Below are 20122 nucleotides of genomic sequence, written 5' to 3' on the forward strand. Positions count from 1 at the left end.
CTTAGTTGCGAAAATGTAGTTATGTCTACATATGTGGTTATTTGGAAGTATGTTGCACAATGTTAACATTTTATTCCCTATGATTTAGGAAGATGGTCATCAGAACTGTATTTTATTCATTTCCTCTCTAGGGTACAGGACTATATTTTAGTCATTTTTGAAGGTACAACACCTCACCACCAAAAGCAAAATTTTCGAGAATTACAGGCTTTACTGCTCACAGTGTTGACACAGCTGTATTGACAATGCTGCCATGTAACTCTCAGAGGTATCACTTCCTGGGAACAGTGTTGACAGTGTGGTACAGCTGGGGATTTAGCATGCCTGTGGGTATATTAGGAGTACCAGCGAGTGTTTTCAAGTCAACATCCCTAAACCTGAAGAAGAGCTCTGTGAAAACTCGAAAGCTTATCTATTTCACCAGTAAAAGATATTGCCTCATTCACTTTGTCTCTCTAAATAATGACAGGTTTCAGAGTATCAGCCGTGTTACGCTCAAATAAATTGGTTAGTCTCTAAGGTGCCACAAGTACTCCTTTTCTTTTTGTCTCTCTAGTATCCTGGGACCAACATGGTTACAACAACACTGCAAACAGGTAACATTTTAAAAAGCGATAATCTTAAAATGGAAAAATGGCAAAACTAGGGTGGCACACACCAAAATACCAATTTGATTTCACCAGAGGTTATTTCTATATACAAGTAGCTAATCCCCTCAAAACAACATAGAGCAGCCAGTGGTAAAGGCAAGGAGAGAAAATTAGCAAACCTCTGTATTGGTCTTGTTAATCTATGCCATTTACCTCGGGGTAAAAAGACTAGTTTTGTTATTTAAACAGGCTTAAATGATTTTAAATCTTCCAAATTATCCTGTGTCTATAGAGAGAGATTAAATCTAAAATTTAAGGCATTTCAACTAATGTTGCATTCTTAGTTGACTTGGCTTTAGGAACACCAAGCTGTTTGAATGCCCTCAGACTGGAAATACAAAAATTACTTCCAGCTACCAAAATCAAAAAGGGTTCAAACTGATTAAATTATTTCTAAGACGTGAAACAGGATGAGATTTTGAAGTGTTAAAATGCAACTTTATGAAATGCTGAACTGCCCCTGTGCAACTATAGTTCCATTTATACAGGTGCTTTTAAATTGATTTTGAACTGCTAAATTCCCTGATTCATCCCTTGAAAAGCCACAGAAGCTCAAATAACTAATGGAATTCAGAAAGGCTTAAAATAGTTTCAAGCTGTGAAGCAAGGCTCAAGACTACCTATACTCTGATTCATTGTTGATGTGAATGGTATCACGCATTACATAAAATTCAGTTGCCAAAATAGGCCAAAGGATAGCTAGGAGCAAAGTCATTTTCCTTTAGCAAAGGGGTGGTCATGCCTTAGCCCTTAAGTAAACACAATAGTTGTCTAAACAAGCTGGAGAAAAGAATCTACTTGTTATTATGACTGACTATTGTTTTACCTGGCACACCTTGCGCAGATGTTCAACGTGACCTTTGCCTGAGGTTCAGCAGGATGTGCGCTTCGAGTTTGGTTAAATTTACTCCCAGAAGACATCACACTGGTTACTCCTTCCATTCTTAAATCATCAAGATCCTCTGTAACAACACAAAATGATTGGATGAACTAAATTACACTGCGGAAAATTTTGCAACAATAAGGGTATTTCTTCTGTAGGGTCAATAAGGAAATGTTAGCAGTGAAACAGCTACTGAACATTGGGAAGAAAACAGATATAATTTACTTTCACAAAAAAGGAAACATCATTTTTAGGAGATTTTACATACATACATACATATACATTGTGTCATATTTCTAATGTTCTCTAGCACAGTATATAAGAAACAATATGTATTATATCTGACAGTGTTGCCAATTTTTTCAAGTTCTGTTTCACCAATTCATTTACCAGAAGTTTGCAAATTTATGTGTGGAAAGATGGTGACCAACTATTCAATTTAATTGTAGGGAGCGAGGGACTCAATCCAAAGGGGACATTCAGTTACTGGGAGAATATGCTGCATCTTGACATGGTTGCTACTGATTTGTATTTTCTTGTAACTTAGCACTGCAAATGTATTCTGAAAAATCAAAGAGATTATGCTTAACCTGGAAAATATTATGCTTTATTCATTTTTATTTATTACACACACACACACACGTGTGTAGTTATATGACCCTTATCACTGTAGTATCCAAGTGGCTCAAAATCATTAATGGATTTATCACCAAAACAGCCTATGAGGTATAATTCCCATTTTATAGATGGATTAAATAATTTGTCCAAGGTCACACAGGAAGACTGTGGTTGAACTGAGAATTAAAACCAGGTCTCCTGATTCCCAGTCCAGTGCCCTATCCACTACAACACCCTTCAAATATATAAGTGTGATTGGTAGTGCTGGTATTAAGGGTGCCCAACACTTACCGTTACAAAACCCTGTTTTCATTTGCTTATAACTTCACCAAACTTTGGTCTGAAATTTTCCATACCAACTGTGTGCCTCAGACTGAATTGTTTTGGAAAATTTCAGCCAAGTTCAGTTGCACACAGCCAGGGCCGGCTCTAGGCACCAGCAAAACAAGCAGGTGCTTGGGGTGGCACATTTCTATGGGCAGCATTCCGGTGCTGGCCATGCTGCCACTAGAAATGTGCCCCCACACCCCCAGCTCACCTCCGCTCCACCTCTGCCTGCTCCCCTGAACGCGCTGCCTCTCCCTCGCCTGAGAGGGAGGGGGGAGAAGCGAAGCGGCGGCATGTTCAGGGGAGCAGGAGGAGCGGAGGTGAGCTAGGACAGACGGTTGGGGCGGGGGAGGAGCTGCAGGAAGCAATGGGGGGGGGGAATGCGGCATGCCCGGGGGAGGAGGCGGGGCTGGGGATTTGGGGAAGGGGAAGAGTTGGGGCAGAGCCAGGGGCGGGCACCAAAAAAAGTGGGGGCGGCCAAAATTTTTTTTGCTTGGGGTGGCAAATATCCAAGAGCCAGCCCTGTACACAGCAACTGAGCATGCTCCAGCCAAGAGTTACGGGGCTCAGAAGAACTTTCCCTGTCATGGGTGTTCCGGGTCAAGGTTGGGCTGGACGCTAGAACTGAGAAAAGGGCACCTGTGTCTCCTGTGCTCTAAATGAGCCCTCCAGCTGCTCCTCCCCCTCCCATGGCACCTAGGCAGCAGTGAAGAGGAAGCTGCATTCAAATGCAGAACAGACAAAAGCCAGACCGAGCGGGAGGGAAAGGAGTAGATTGGGACAAGGAGTCTGGTGAGAGTGGGACTAGAGGAAGAGGTGGGAAGAGAAACTGTGAGTGGGATTTGAAGAGTGGAGACTGGGAGCTGAGTGAGAAGGCAGACTTGGACAGGTTGGGCAAGGAGACTGGTTTTAAGAGCTGTGGGGGGAGACTGACTGGGAGTTGGTGAAGGAAAGGGGAGACTGGGAACGAGTTGGATGAGCATAGATTGAGACTGGCTGGAAAAAGAGACCGACAGACTAGGAAACAGTGGGAGGAAGAACCGGCGCAGTAGAAAGGAGGGATAGATTTGACAAGACGCTAGGATGTAGGGGGAGAACTGGGACTGGCTGGGTAAACAGACTGGGACAAGGATTATAAAATACAATATAAATGTTGAAGTGACCTTATTGCAACAAAACATTTTGATAAATTTGGTTGAAAATTTCAATAAAAGATATACATTTCCATTGGAAATGTTAAGACCAGATCTAATAATATGGGCCATATTCTTCAGAATCACATTTCTTTTTATGTCCCAATGGGAATCTACAAATCCAGCTAAAAGTTTAAAGATAATATTTAAGCAAATTTAAAATTGTGAACATAAAATTAATCTTAGAGTAGCTTAGAGCATTGGGCCTCTTCAACTCTGAGTCATTTCAAAATTGAAATAATCTAAAATTTTAGATATTTTAACATGGTCCATCTCTCTTAGGAGAGAAAGTTTCAAATGGCATCATTTAAAAATATGGCTGCTTAAGTTAAAATATTCATAATTTAAAATCCATCAATCAAACTTAAGTATGTGTTATAGGTGACATGGAGACAAACATCAAATGAAGTCAGAGTACTGCATGTACTGTACATTTTATATGAGGTTGTCAGAGATGTGAAGCTACACTGTGATAATTATTGAACACTATATGTTGGGCTGGTTATTGGCATGGTTTGTATGTGACAATATTTCTTTAATTTCAAATGGAAAAACAGGGTACAAGATCCTTGTAAACAGGGAGCAGATGGAGTGATGCCCATTAAAAGATATCCAGGTAAGAAGCTTGGTGTCCAACTAAGAAACAACAGACACTTAGACTGTGTTGTAGGAAACCCAGTGTTGTGCCAGTCACTGTACACACCATTGGTCACAGACTCCTAAAGGGAAGAATCACAGGTGGCTGAATTCAGTCAGACCTTCAGGGTAAGAATAATGGATACACGCGGTACTGTAGCCCAGGCTGCAGAATAAAAATAGAACTGCAGCCTGGGAGAGGTAAAGACACAAGGCCTAATACCTGAAGGGAGAGAGACCAGAAAGGAGACAGAGGTACAGCTAGCCCTGTAACCCCCCTGTGACCGGGTGCCTGGAATGGACCACACTGAGAATGCCACACTCAGGGCAAACTACAAGAAACAGGGGAGGCAATTCCCCAAAAGTGGTGGTTTATTCTATAATTAGCTTCACCAAGCCAGTAACAAAAGAGCTTCTGCAATGCCACACTGATTATCCAGAAGCCAAACAGTCCCCCTTAGTCATTCCAACCCTTGGCTCCCATCCAGATAAATAGGTCTCACATAGTGAGAGGTTACTGAAAATCCAATTCACCATATGTGAGGTTCTTACTAATCCTAAGGATCAGACACTTACCACCAGGTCAATGTGTATGTCAGACCTTATCCAAATACCATGCTGTCAGCCATTCCCTAGTAAACAGACTAAAGATGTATTAACAAAAGAAAAGAAGAGAGTTATAAATGGTTAATAGATTACATACATAGCAAAGTCTTTATATCAGGATGTGATGGAATAGGCTGCTGGCTTGCAGAAGTCTCTCTGATAACCTCCAAAAGATTGGAAGGTCCTCAGTCCATACTTTAAGATGCTCCTTTTAGTTGTAAATCCACAGAGGAGGAAAGAGGAGGTGTCTCAGGTGGAGCTGCTCTCCAGCTGCCCAAATCTGTGAAATCTGATCTCCTCTGCAATAGTCAGATTTCACGGTCCATGACATGTTTTTCACAGCTGTGAATTTGGTAGGGTCCTACTTATATATCTATCTGTAAACTTGTTTTTTCTATGATGCATGTTTAATGTACAATTTCAAAGGGTCAAAAGGAAAACAGATTACAGGAACAGCCAAAGGCAGCTGAGGGTAGATGAGCTGAAGGGGTTAAGCAGGATATAAAGAAAAAATAAAGGGAGGGAGGGAGGAAGGGAAGAGAAAGTCACAGAGAATTTATAAACAATACAGGCAATTTTGAAATGGATTCTAAAATAAATGGGGAGTCAGAGAAAATATGGGCTGAAGCAATAAGACTACTTCTTGTATATATGAGAAGATGAAATACCACCTGTTGAATCACGAACACTAGTACCTGCCACACTTTTGGTTTTCCTTAACTATGGACAAGGACCGATCTTGCGTATGATATCCTACGAGATCACAGCTCATAGCTGCATAGCTGCATTTTAGAGCATAAACAGTTTGATCGTAGTAGCAAAGATAACAAAGAAACTTCAGCTGGTGGGAAGCAGCAGCAATGGCTGCACAGAAGGGGAAGGGGCTGAAATGGGGCCCAGCTGAGGCCACGGCCACCCGTTCTCCCAGCACTCCTCCTCCAAAATCCAGGACTGTGCAGCAGCAAACTCTGTCTGGGGGCATAAGACACAGGTGGTGCCTTTCTCCCCTTCCACTCTGCCATGTGGCCTTGGGGGAAACTGCAGGGAGGAACCAGCCTCAGACTCTGGCCAGTAGGAGCATGCAGCCACAGAAGCAGCCAAAGCAGGGGCTTTCAGACATTCAGAAAGCTTTCTACAAGTCTCACTGGACTTTTCCTGGCCATTTGCTCCAACCTCTCCCTCCTCCTATCTCAGTCTCTTCCCCTCAGCTTCACTCCTGCCCCTCTTACTCTCTTCTCCCCTTCCCTGTCCTCCTCACCCCTCCTCCCTTCAATGTCCCCTCTCCCTTCACTTCTCTTTACATTTAGCTGTTCCCCTCTGAACTAACTACCCTGCCTTCAAAATCATGGAATTAACATGACATTTGTTCCCTCCACATTGTTCACTCTGCTTGTTTCCTACCCCTCTCCTCCCGCCCAGGTCTGTCTTGCCTATTTAAACTGTAATCTCTTCAGGGCTGGGTCCATCTACTACTCTGTGTTTGTACAGTGCCTAGCACAATGGAGCCCCATTAGGCACTGCCCTAAAAACCTGCTCATCATCATCATCATCATCAACATGGAGATACTCTTTTCTGGGCATTTCTTTTAATAAACAACATGCATACAAGGTGGCAGTGTAATAAGATATAAACTTTAAGCCTGAAGAAGTAACAATAAACTTGAAAAAAAAATTTTGAATGGTGCCCTTAATCTAGATCTGGTTGAAGAAGGTATTAACAATAACATTTTTATTGCCTAATGAAAAATAAAAAAAACATTAAATTCTTTAGGCCAGATCATCATCATCTGGTGTAAAATGTCAGCTCCACTGAAGTCTATTTACACCAGCTAACGATCTGTTCCTTTTATTTTTTATCCATAGCTAACACTGCCAACACAAACTAGATCAAATGAACCGATGTTTTAAACAAAATGTATTTACAGTCAGCAAGTGTTACCCAATCAATACATAAGGATATCATATACAGACTGAAGTGTGTGTGTACACACACAGTTTAATTTTGTTTAAAGATAAGAGAGTCACAATTTTTGAACAGCTGTAAACTACTGCGTGGATTAGATTTTAAAGGAAATGGCAGCTCATGCCTCATTTTTTCCCCAAACAGCTGTTATTTCTGTAAGTGAGGTTTCCAACAATTCTCTGCTTGATTAAGTTTTGGCTGTCTGACAACTTAGAAAGGTACAGTAATTCTATGGTTATAAGGTGCCAACCATCATAAATTTTAAATTTATTTCCCTATGCTACAAAAAGTATCTCACTCACTTTTACTTAGTATTAAATTTGATAAGCTACTGCTCTGGCCTTTTCCTCACAATAGTAAATGAAGTTAGAATGCTTCAAAGCTTCCAAAATATACTAGTAAGTTAGATGTCAGAGATGTGTCTAATAGTATCTAAAACAGGAAAAATGCAAAATGTTAAATAGGGTTAAGTCATCATTCTATTATTTTAGCTAAACAGCTGTAACCTATACTAAAATGCATAATATTTGCAAAGCAACTCACATTATCAGATTTTTGCAAAGAATATGCATTTACCTAATGCAGTGCTGGAGGGGAAAAGAAACTATCATGCCAGCTGTGTGCGAAGTCATCAGCATTCCAAATGGAAATACAAGCATAATCCCACCTCGCCAAATCCTGTTTAACCAAAACACTTGTTGAAACACAAAATTTGATTAAGTCTCCGGGACTGAATGCAGCCCTGTATTCACACCCTCCAAACAACTGTAATAATCTTTGTATAAAACATACCTTGTGAGATATCATTTGAAAAAACTAATAACTTGTTAGTCTATAATATCCTGGTGAAATGTATGTAGCAATATTATACATAAAGTTATGAACATAAACTGAAATTATGACTGAAATGTTTTTACCAGACAAGTTTGGGGATGGCATAAACCAGTTCCTCAAAGACAAGCTGATACTTCTAGCCAGGTGTCAAAATTGATTGACAATCACCTGTCAAGTGGTCATTCTTTGGCAAGGAATGGGGGCAGGAACAGATTGATCTGCTTTTTAACAAACAACAACATGGAACCTCTTTCACCATGAGCCTCCATCTCTCCATCCTCGCAGCAGGAAGGGATTTTATCTAGGAGTAACCCTTAGGAAAATTAATTTCAAAGAGTGACTGGACTATAACGGGGGAGGGGGGGCAAGAATGCCCAAGTATTTTCTCTCTTGCTCTCTCTCTCTCTCTCTGTCACCTAAGATGACAAAGGAACCAGCCTTTGGACTTTGGAAGGAATCCTGACATGAAAATTTGGTTAGCAATGTTGCTGGGAATATGTGGTAAGGATTTTACCTTGAACCAGGTCTAGTTTAAGTTTTAGTTATGAGAAAGTATTTTACCTTTATTTCTCTTGTAACCAGTTCTGACTTTAATGCCTTATATTTGTCCTCACTTAAAGCCTATCTCTTTGTAGTTAGATAAATTTGCTTTATTCTTTATTCAAAACTAATCCAGTGTTGTGTTTAAATTGCACTGTTTGAATAACTCTAGTTAAAGTAGCAAACTATTGCATATTGACCCCCTTATAGGGACAACAGACTTCTTATATCTGAACTGTCCAGGAGAGAGCTGAAGAGTGCAGAACACGTGTTTTTTGGGAAAATTCAGAACTGAGAGTATATTGGGGTCACCCTGCAAGTAGTAACCAATGCTGGTGGAAACCAGAGTCTGACTGGAGTGTTGCTGGCAGGCTGCAGCTCTACACGGACACTCAGGATGTGACCTGCATGTTGTTTGACTGTTTATGAGCGGCCCAAGTTGGGAGCTACTGCAGGAAAGCATTATGAGGCACCCAAGGTTGCAGGGAAAATGGTTATGCAAGCACTCACTCGTCTAGATTGCACTCTGGAATGATAGTGCCCCAAGATTTACTGTGCCTCCCCAGCAATACTTTGTGTCTTCAGTTGCAAACCTCAAATCTGGCGTGCAGATGCCACATCCTTCTCCTGCTACCCTAACTGATCTTGCCTAAGTTGCTTGGATGTCCATAGTTTTATTGAGCCTGCATGTAGCCATCAGACTCTACTGACAATCTTCCAACCCTTCAATTCTCTGAAGCTTTGGAATGTGCTAATAAGAACTTCCATACTGTGTCAGACCAATGGTCCATCTAGTCCAATAGCCTGTCTTTGATATTGACCAGTACCAGACCTTCAGAGGGAGTGTACAGAACAGGTTAATTTTGGAGAGATCCACCTCTGTCTTGCCTTCCTGTACCTAGCAGTCAGAGGTTCAGGGTTGCCCTGAGCATGGGGATGCAGCCCTGACCATCTTGGCTAATGGCCATTGATGGACCTATCCTCCATGAATTAATCTAGATTTTTTGAACCCAGTTATATTTTTGGCTATCACAACATCCCACAACAATGAATTCCACAGGTTAATTGTATGTTGTGTTTCTCTTGTTTGTATTAAACCTGCTGCCTATTCATTTCATTGGGAGACCCCTGGTTTTTGTATTGTGTGAAAGGGTAAGTAACGCTTCTCTATTCACTTTCTCCATATCATTCATGATTTTAGAGACGTCTATATCATAGCTCCCCTCTATAAAAAAAAGCATACACCAGATCTTGATTTCCATGCTAATTTTAGCCTGCATCTGACATCCACAGTCATTACTAATAACCTAGTCAATAATGCATCACATCACGGTCACTATTCCAATATCAAGCTGCTCCAAAAGAACATTACTCAACAACAGATACATATTCTAAAGAACAACTGCTTATAAATGGTGGTTCCAAAGCATCTAGCATTAAAATGGATACAAATTAGTGTAAATATGCTCCTTTGCAAAAAAAAAATCTGACTCTCAAGATGAAAGAGTTAAATTGCTTTTATATAATGCGATGGAACAGCAACAGTAGCTAAAAAGCTTTTCATTCAGCTTAGTACTTGCTGGAAAACTGAGTTTTCCTTTCCTTTTGTTAAGAGTTAAATTGCTTTTATATAATGCGATGGAACAGCAACAGTAGCTAAAAAGCTTTTCATTCAGCTTAGTACTTGCTGGAAAACTGAGTTTTCCTTTCCTTTTGTTTTCCCTTGATAGACCAAATATTGATAATACAGCTGAGTGACTGCATGAATTAATTGAAAAGCAATTGTTGTGTAAAGCCTCCGCTCAATCCAGTAGAATGTGATTGTAAAATTTGTAACTTTTCAATCGTTGCTAGTATGATCATTAAGTTCTGTAATCTTTTGCAAACTTTGTAACTTTTAGTCATTGTTAGCATAGCCTTTTAAAATTTGTAACTTTTGCAAGCTTTGTAACCTTTCCAGTTACCACTTGTATAACCTCCAAGCTTTGCAATATTCCATCATGCAATCAGGGAGAGTGTGAGAGTGTGTGTGTGTGGGAGATAAGGGAGTGTGAACAAGGAAGTGTATGTGGGACTGGGCGGAGAGGAACTGCAAGGAGAAAAGAGCCCGGGCCAGGTGTGTCTGATGTAATCTGCCCTGAGAAGGCAATCATGGGGTACTGTAAAGAAAGGAAGAACCTGATATGCATGAAAGGAACGACGTCTGGGAATGCTTCTCAGTGACGGACACAGAAGGAAAACTCAGTGTACATGATAGGAGCCACCCACTTCCAATAAAAGAAAGAAGGCATGCTCACAAGCCCTTCTTCTTGACCTGCTTGCTGGGCCGGATCTGTGACCGCAGGCGGACACACCAGATCTACTATGCTTCAGCTTCCTATGCTGTCTCTGGTAACTCTCTGCCTGCGTGAGTGTGTGGGTGTATGAGGGTATGAATGCGTTGAATATGTGTGTGCATGAATAAGCTCCATCCCTTTTCTGTTTGATCCAACAGCGGCATTTCATAAAACCAATATAAGTGTAACCCTGGGTTGGTTTCTAGTGAAATTGAGGTAACAGCAATGAGAAGTCATTGACAAAAGCAGAGTACACAGAAAAGAAAATGTGTTAAAAAAGAAAGAAAAAAAGCCAGTTTCACTCTCCATGAGGATGACACTTACATGTCAGAGGAAGGGAGCACCCATCCTCCATTGGAAAGTCTCTCAAATCCCCACATAACTGCCACCTAGTTTTGTTCTGATGGTGGCTTGTCATCTACAGTAAGCGAGACCCAGTCCAGACTCAGGAACCAGAACACAGGATGTTGCTTTAAGTAAGTTATTTTGTTTTGTCATTGTAGGATACATTTCCTTCCACATAATTTTCTTCTCAAGTAAACTCCCTGTATAGATGAGAGGAACAATTGCCTCTCAGCACTCAAAATTAGAACACCAGTATCTTCAATAGTATTCTCATGTTAAGGCTATTAGTCAAAGGCTATCACTTCAAAAAACTGCAGCTTTTAGCATATCATCATAAAGAGGCATGGCCTGTCACCTCAGTCAGGCTGTAACTGAGCAAGACTCCTCTCTCAATCTCTAACAAACTTGGGCTTGGTTTACATGACCAATTATGTCAGTAGAATTATGTCGCTCTGGTGACGCAGATCTACCAACCTAACCTTCCCCCGTGTAGACCGTGTTATGTCAGCAGGAAGGCTTGTCCTATCAACATAGCTACCGCCTCTCAGGGAGGCGGAGTATCTATACCAATGTGAGAAGCTCTCCAGTCTTTGAAGGTAGCTTCTTCACTAAGCGCTACAGAGGCACAGTGGCACTGGTACAGCTGCACCCCTGCAGCGTGGCAAGGATAGACAAGCCCTTAGTTCTACATGACGATCAATTTTAAATGATCGAAAAGCAAGTAGTTGAATATTACATAGATTTAAACAATTAGTTGTGTGAAATAATGTATATTTCACTTAAAATAAAGTGATCTATGATTTTTTGCCTTTTTCTTATAAGTGTATGACTTGGGTATTTCTGCTCCATAATCAGAGAATGGGATTCCTCACAATTTCCCATAGCAACCACTTTAATGTTAAAATACTTCTGTACCAAAGAAGACATTGAATACAAAAATGAATTGGGGAAAAGTATACTAGTAGAATCTAATGATTCATGGAAAACGAAGATTCATCTGCCATGGTAGTGAATACTTGTAAGGGCTACATTTGCTGCCTAGTCTTTGTTTTTGCTTTCCTACACTATAACATGATTTATATCCATGTGATCATACAGAAGCTAGGAAAATACTCATTGACTTCAACAAGGCCAGGATCTCACCCCAGAACTCTCTCTGTTCTTCTCTCTTACTGCCCCTTGGCCCCTTTCCTCTACCCAACCTGTATGATTAGCTGCTCCTTCATATCTTTGTCCCATTCTACATGTTTGAGCTGTGAAGTTCACCACTTTACTTTTTGTTGCATTCCTTCCCCTATTTTTCACCAGTCCAGTATGCATTTTGGGCCCCATTCTGCAAATACATATGGAGCATAGTGCTGTCTACTGTGAGTAATACCACAGAAAAATGTTTGGAGGATTAGGCCCTTCATAGCAAATTCCTTCAGCAAGGAACTTGTCTCATTGTACCTTGAAAATCCTGGGTGCTACTAGTATATAAATACTGAATTGTAGTGACTTGCATATAGAGTACGAAATAGTGTAATGTGCGACACTGCTTGGCAACTATTATTTTATTTAGACAGATTAGAAAAGACAATTAAACAATTGTGTGTGTGTTTGCATATGACCATACCTTTTCCTGTCATGGTTCAGTACTGTGTGGGCTCTGAGCTCCAAACGTAATTATGGCTTGAAAATCTGTGCCTACTGTGGACTCTCCTTCTGTGGATCTGAATCTAAAATTCAATCCCACTGCTATATGACGACACTGGCAAATAAGATGTAGACCACAGTCACCATGCAGAGAATAGCACAAAGTAATATTTATAGTAATAACAATGCTGCACTAAATAGCTACAAGCCAGCAGTGAGGTATTTTGATAATTTCCCAGATAAACTTTTCTATTACTTTTGCTCCAGAACATACAGGAACAGGAGAAAAATGTATCTACTTCAGCCAAACAAAAGGATATCCCGACATAGAGACCAGGATTAGACAATTTTTTTTAAATCAGATTTGTTTGTTTTGTTTTATGCTTTTTTATGGACAAGTTTGATGGTGCTAAATATTTTTAGTGTAGTAGGCCAGTAGGGGGGGGGTGTTACTGGCACATCCTTCAACCCCTTCTGGTTACGGCAACAGTGTTGGGACCAAAATCCTCGTTGTGTGAACTGTCATTAAGATGTATTGAAAGCTCCATGAGAAGAGAGCTTGCCAGATCAAGCCCGTCATCCTATTAGTTGACATTCTTCACTACTTCTGCCTTCTTCCTACACTGTAATATATACTGTAATTTCCTAAATGGCGTAACACTGAAACATAAGCCAAGAAGGATGAGGTATAAAGCTAGAAATTTTCATCATCCATCTTTGGAAAAGTTAAGACCATTTACGTGTTGTGGTATAAACAGGAGTTTTTCAGTTCAATATAGTGCCAAAACCAGCATATTTTCTGTTGAAAGTGGGAAATTGAGATAATGAACCCTGATGTATGCTATTATAGGCCAACAGCTATTTTGGATCCACCAGTAAAGTAATGAATTTTCCTTGGAAGCTATGACTGTCTCATGGCAGCATTCTTTCACCACGACAGACACTGATTAATTCTGTCTGAATAGTGTGGATTTCTCAGGGATCATTGACTGAAGCCCAGGCTGTTACTGTGTTCCATTACTCCCATATAAATACATAAATAAATAAAATATACTTGTGCTGATGGCAGTTCTTCTCATGTTCCAGAAATCTCTTCTGCTTTGGAGTCATACTGTATGCCATTTAATATATACTTAACCAGCCTGTAACGGGGTGCATGCCGTGCCCCTCCCGTTCAGCCCTTCTCCCGCTCTTCTCAGAGACTCTTCAGGCTGGTGCAACATCCATGCTCTTTATTTGTGATTAAGTCCCCACCACCAGTTTCCAACTATATACAGGCTTTTTACAACAGCTTGGCCTACCACAGGCCTGACCAGCAACAGACTAGGAGACTCCCACCTCCATCTGACCTTCCCCTTCTGGTCTCCGCCCCGCCTGCTCTCACTTCCTCCCAGCCTTATAGCTCCTACTAGTGAGGCTGCCAGGCATGGTTAGTTACCAGGCAAGCATCAGGCTATCTACCCAGCCCCAATCCAATCCCCCGACTGGGGATGGAGTGACAGGAGCTGATTAAGGCCTCTCTTGCAGCACCCTGCCACACACCTCCCCCTTTAAGCCGCTGCCAGGGAGTCTGGTCCAGCCCCTTCTCCCCCTGCCTGGGAAGCTGCTCCGGGGAGGCCTGCTGCTGCCCACTGGGTGGTCCCCAGGGTCCTCCACACAGGGTTGGTCCATTCCCCAGCCACAAAAGGCATACTGGGTAGGCAGCGGACAGCCCCACAGGTCAACTGCTACCCACAGGTCCTCACACCACCTTCACGCATTCCTTGGGGCCCTCCCTTCTCTCGGCCTCAGGCCCCTTTCCCTGGGGTTCTATAATGGGACATTCCTTCGGTCCCTCACCTTCTACTTCTTTCCCTTCTTCACTCTGGCTCCGTTATCTAGGGTCTCTCTCTCTCCTGTCCTCTGGGGACCTAGGTCCTCCACTGACCTGAGGCCAACAGGTCTAGGGATCTCCCCTCCCGTCACCAGGGTCTCCCCTCCCTTCTTGCCAGGGGGCCCCTCCCCTGGCATCCTTTCCCCTTTGGGACAGGGCCCCAATCTGTCCCCATGACCACAGGGCATGGAAATCCCTCTCCCACCCCCACCAGTTGCCAAGCAAACCGGCCACTGACCTCCATGGGCAACCTGGGCCATGAGGCAAGGCCTCTAACCCCCCTGGATGCACTTGAGCATCACTCCTGGCTGGGATGATTTAACTGGGAATTGGTCCTGCTTTGAGCAGGGGGTTGGACTAGATGACCATCTGGGGTCCCTTCCAACCTTGATATTCTATGATTCTATGATTCTATGATTCCTGTCCCGGGGATAAACCACTTGGGCTTCACCGGCTCTCTCTGAATGAGGAAGCAGGCCAAGGCAGTGTCCACGAAGACCCTCTGGGGCTTCCTCCCCATCTGCACAGGGATGGTGGCCAGTCCTTACCCCTGCTTCTTCCCTCTACCATTCGTCCAACTGCAAAGCTCAGCTAGCCCACACTCCATTTCTGGGCAATTTCTGCATTTGTATTCCAGCCACCCACACCACCAGCAGACCAACTGTCCTGGGTGACTAGGGGCTCCCTTGTTCTCCTCCTTTCTTTTATCCAGGCTTCTCTTCGTGGGGGGTTTCCCTCGGGGCTTCTTTCCCCAGTCCAGGTCCCAGCCTTCTGACCCTTCTTTTGAGGAACATCTGCTTCTGCGTATTCCTCAGTCAGTCAATTTGACAGCGGCCTCTACCATATTCACCTGGTGCCACCAGACCCAGACTCGTGGGTTTCCTGGAGGCCCTGCACAAATTGTTCAGGATCACCCTGTCTATCTCTCCCAGCATCTGGGTGTCTGACCTCAACCACCGAGTGGCCCAGTCCGTGAGCTTCTGGGCAAAAGCTCAGGGCTGCAAACCCCCTGTCCATCGGGCCGCCCAAAACTTCTGCCTGTGCTTGTCCATGGGCAGTCCCATCTGGTCTAGGATGGCTGTCTTCACTACGTCATAATCCTTGGCCTGTTCATCGCTTAAGGCCATATAGGTAGCCTGCGCTTCGCCAGCCAGATAGGGGCCCAGGCAGTGATAAGCTGCCAAAATCTTAACAACCGGTTTCCTCCTCACCCCAAGAAGGGGTCATTGCTCACCCCCACCCCCCGGGACTCCTGCCCCATCCAACCCCTCCCCGTGTTCCTTGATGCCCCCCCCCAGGACGCCTGCCCCATCCACCCCCCTCCCCTGTCCCCTGACTGCCCCCAGAACCGGTCAGGAGGGTCTTGTGGGCCACCGTTGTGGGTGCCCACCCCTCCCCTAAGAGCCAGAGCACCTGCCGGGGGCCGAGGTGGGGAGTCCCAGCAGTGCTTACCTGGGGCAGCTCCCAGGAAGCATCCGGCAGGTCCCTCTGGTTCCTAGGGGCAGGGGAGCATAGCTGGGGGGGAGCAGGAGGAGCGGCCGCTCCCCCACTGATCACATCAAAAGTGGCGCCTTAGGCGCAGACTCCCTGGGTGCTTTGGGGCTGGAGCACCCACAGGGAAAATTTTATGGGTGCAAAGCACCCACCGGCAGCTCTCCACCCCATGCCCGGCCCCAGATCACCTCACCTCCACTCTGCCTCCTCCGCTGAACATGCCGCCCCGCTCTGCTTCTCTGCCCCTTCCTCCGGCTTCCCGCGAATCAGCTGTTCAGCAGGAAGCCGGAGAGGGCAGAGAAGCAGGCAGCGGCTTTCCGCTCAGGCCGAGGGTGGCGGAGATGAGCTGGGGCAGGGAGCGGTTCTCCTGCGCGCCGCGTGCCTCCCCACCCCCCCACGGGTTACCTGCTGCAGCGCGGGCAGCCCTCCTTGTGCCCCCCCGCCCCAGCTCACCTCTGCCTCCCTGGACCTGAGCGGGAAGCCACAGCCTACTTCTCAGCCCCCTGGCTTCCTGCGTGAACAACTGATTCGTGGGAAGCCTGAGGGGGCGGAGAAGCAGAGCGGGGCGGTGCATTCGGGGGAGGAGGCAGAGCAGAGGTGAGCTGGGGCCGGGGAGCTGCCGGTGGGTGCTCTGCACCCACCAAATTTTCCCCCTGGGTGCTCCAGGGCTGAAGCACCCATGGAGTCAGCACCTAAGGCACCACTTTTGGGCAGTTAAATTTAGAAGCCTTTTTAGAACCGGTTGTCCCTCGCGGAACAACCGGTTCTAAAAGGGCTTCTAAATTTAACCATCAGTTCTAGCGAACCGGTGCAAACCGGCGCGAACCGGCTCCAGCTCACCACTGGGCCCAGGTTGCCTTGTCCCATCCGGCACCTATGGCTACCCGCTCAAACGTACCCAGGAAGGCATCGGGGTCATCATCGCTGGGGCCCGTCTTACAGAGGCCCAACCCTGGTGTGCGGCTGCCATCGCCTCCCGGGGGACTCACCAATCGGTGCAGGAGCTGCTGCTGTACACCGGCCAGCTCCCTGATGAAGTCCTGGAGGGTCTTCTGTTGTTTGGTCTGCCAGGCAAGTAAGGCCTGCCGCTCTGCCTGGTGGGACGGCTGGAAGGCCTGCAGGGTTTTCTGCAGCTCCTCTTGCTGTTTAGCTAGTCAGTGGTTCCCTCCATCCTCGGGTAGCCACGCCCTAGCGGTGGCTTTGTATCCTGGACAAGCCTCCACGTGTAACAGGCACACACCATGCCCCTCCGGTTCGACCCTTCTCCCCCTCGTCTCTGAGACCCAGGAACACGTCAGGCTAGTGGAACACCTGTGCTCTTTATTTGTAATCAAGTCCACACCACCAGTTTCTAACTATATACAGGCTTCTTACAAAAGGCCTTTTTACCGTAGGCCTGGCCAAAAAACAGACTAGGAGACTCCCACCTCTGCCTGACCCTGACCTTCCCCCTCCTGGTCTCTGCTCTCCTGCTCTTACTTCCTCACATCCTTATGGCTCCTGCTAACAAGGCTGGCAGGGGTGGTCAGTTGCCTTGCAAGCATCAGGCTATCAACCCAGCCCCAATCTAAGCCTCGCAGTTGGGGCTGGAGTGGCAGGCACTGATTAAAGTGTCTCTAGCAGCACCTTGCCGTGCAGCCGGTTCATGTTTTAGATACATTTTCTTATTCAAATCAGCACCGTCCAATAAAATTCACCCTTGACAGATGAAACTGTTGCCACTATTGGCAATTAGTGGTTCATACAAAAAGGAAAAATAAAATGTTGGAATATAGAGAAGAAGCTTGGGGCTATAGGCCCTGATCCTGCATCACTGAAGTCAATGTGAGTTTTACCATTTATTTCAGTGGAAGCAAGATCCGTCTCAGAGCATAAGAAACTGAATATAGGTCAATCCACACTACTGCATGTATCTTCCTCATCATGCAGATCATTTAGATTATATGCTTTTCTGTGATTAATTTTGTATTAATTTTCATAAAGAAAATTAAAAAATACCACAAGGTAAACTATTTACAGATCATATATGTTACCCAATAGTGCACATATTATATGATATCCTATAAAATTATGTAACTTTACAACTCATCCCAGCTGAAAGACCACACAATACAAAATCAGCTGGGGTTAGGGTGGATGGTAACAAGAAGATCACAAGAATGGCCACACTAGGTCAGACCAATGGTCCATCGAGCCCAGTATCCTGTCTTTCGACAGTGGCAAATGCCAGATGCTTCAGATGAAATGAACAGAACAGGGCAATTATTGAGTGATCCCTGTTGTCCACTCACAGCTTCTGGCAGTCCGAGGCTAGGGACACCCAGACATGGGGTTGCATCCCTGACCATCTTGGCTAATAGCCATTGATGGACCTATCCTCCATGAATTTATCTAGTTCTTTTTGAACCCTCTTATAGTCTTGGCCTTCACTACATCCTCTGGCAAAGAGTTCCAAGGTTCACTGTGCGTTGTGTGAAGAAATACTTCCTTTTGTTTCTTTTAAACCTGCTGCCTATTAATTTCATTTGCTGACCCCCTAGTTTTTGTGTTATGAGGAATAAATAACACTTCCTTATTTACTTTCTCCACAGCCACCATGATTTTATAGACTTCTATCATATCCCCCCATTGTCTCCTCCTTTCCAAGATGGAAAGTCCCAGTCTTATTAATCTCTCCTCAGATGGAAGCTGTTCCATACCCCTAATCATTTTTGCTGCGCTTTTAAAAAATCTTTTCCAATTCCAATATATCTTTTTTGATATGGAGCGACCACATCTGTATGCAGTATTCAAGATGTGGGTGTACCATGGATTTATATAGTGGCATTTACTTTCTTATTATCTATCCCTTTCCTAATTGAGCCTGACTTTGTTAGGTTTTTTTTTTACTGCACATTAAGCAGATGTTTTCAGAGAACTATCTGCAATGACTCCAAGATCTCTTTATTGAGTGGTAACAGCTGATTTAGACCCCATAATTTTATATGCATAGTTGGGATTATGTTTTCCAATGTGCATTTATCAACATTGGATTTCATCTGTCATTTTGTTGCTCAATCACCCCATTAAAAAAACAAACAAAAAAAACCCATACACAGATACGCAAAAAGGGGAAGGAAAACGCCAAGAGGTCAGGTGGAATGGAAGACTAGTTGAGCTCTCTCAGAATTCCCTATCCACATGTCTCAAGAAAGGGGCCCAAAATTTCTTTGAATTCATATAATTGGTCTGTACATCAATAGGCTATTCTTTTGCTGCTCACTCAGACAAGTCTGAATACCACTGCTCTAGTCTGGGCATAAACCTACTCCTCCATTTTTGTACAGTCATGTGCTTGGTAATCATTGTAGTTCTTAAGATCCAAAGTCTTTGTGGTAGAGTTAAACCCAGTGTAGAAGATACAGAACCTAAGATACAATTTTCAGCTGAGGTTTAGTTGCTGAAGATAAGCACTATTTTCATTCTTGTGTCCACCTCTTTCCATAGTGGCCTGACTGTTGGATCATTCCATAGCATATGCAAAAGGATTCCTATTTTCTTTAATAGAGTACCACCAAATATCAGTAGATGAGGCCTCACAGCTTGCACTACCTCTGTGGCATCCAACAGATTTTGAATAGAATATTTTGCTATATTAGGCATAGCCACAGAAGCATTACAAAATGTGCTCTCCCCGTGGGATTCTTTTAAGGCCTATGATAACTCCCGTTCCCATGATTTCACAAAGGACTCCTGACCAATGGAGTTAGTCTTCATTAGCAAAGTATACATAGTGGACATGAGCCTGGGGAGTTTATGAAGTATGTGCAAAGTTCCCAGTAGGTCTGGGGCCTCTGGACCAAACTGATGCTTTAGCAACATATTCAGTTATAAGTACTGTAATTCTGCTGAGAATGGCAGGTCATATCATTGCTTTAGTATTACAACTAATTGGGAATTCATATGATACCCCGGCTCAGTCAGTTCTTCCAAATTACAGCCCCCTACCCTCAATTTGCAAGTCTGGCTTATCCCAAAAAAAGGGCTTTTGCATGCCAGCGAGGATGACATTGGTTCTTCTTTGCTCACATCCTTCATGCAGCCACCATGGCAAACACCTTATTTTTCTCCATCCAGTAAAATAGGAACAAAACAGACCCACAGGGGGAAATGACTGCATTAACCCCGTTCAGTTTCTGCACATGTGGGC

At 44.1% G+C, this 20122-nt stretch overlaps 1 protein-coding gene across 15 annotated transcripts in view; it reads right to left on the reverse strand.

Moving 5' to 3' along the window:
• Positions 1–20122, reverse strand: part of C2H8orf34 (chromosome 2 C8orf34 homolog) — a 394188-nt gene that overhangs the window by 243211 nt on the left and 130855 nt on the right. For 14 of the 15 annotated variants that reach the window (XR_012157172.1, XR_012157171.1, XM_073330923.1 and 11 more), the window contains exon 8: positions 1477–1612. Coding sequence is in view for 13 of the 15 variants with exons in the window: in XM_073330923.1 (XP_073187024.1) it covers positions 1477–1612 (136 nt within the window). In the remaining 2 variants the exon portion in view is untranslated. The remainder of the gene's footprint in view (positions 1–1476; positions 1613–20122) is intronic. The other variant, XM_073330918.1, reaches the window with a different exon arrangement.

Source organism: Lepidochelys kempii, chromosome 2 (genome assembly GCF_965140265.1).
Source record: "Lepidochelys kempii isolate rLepKem1 chromosome 2, rLepKem1.hap2, whole genome shotgun sequence".
Classification (NCBI taxonomy): Eukaryota; Metazoa; Chordata; order Testudines; family Cheloniidae; genus Lepidochelys; species Lepidochelys kempii.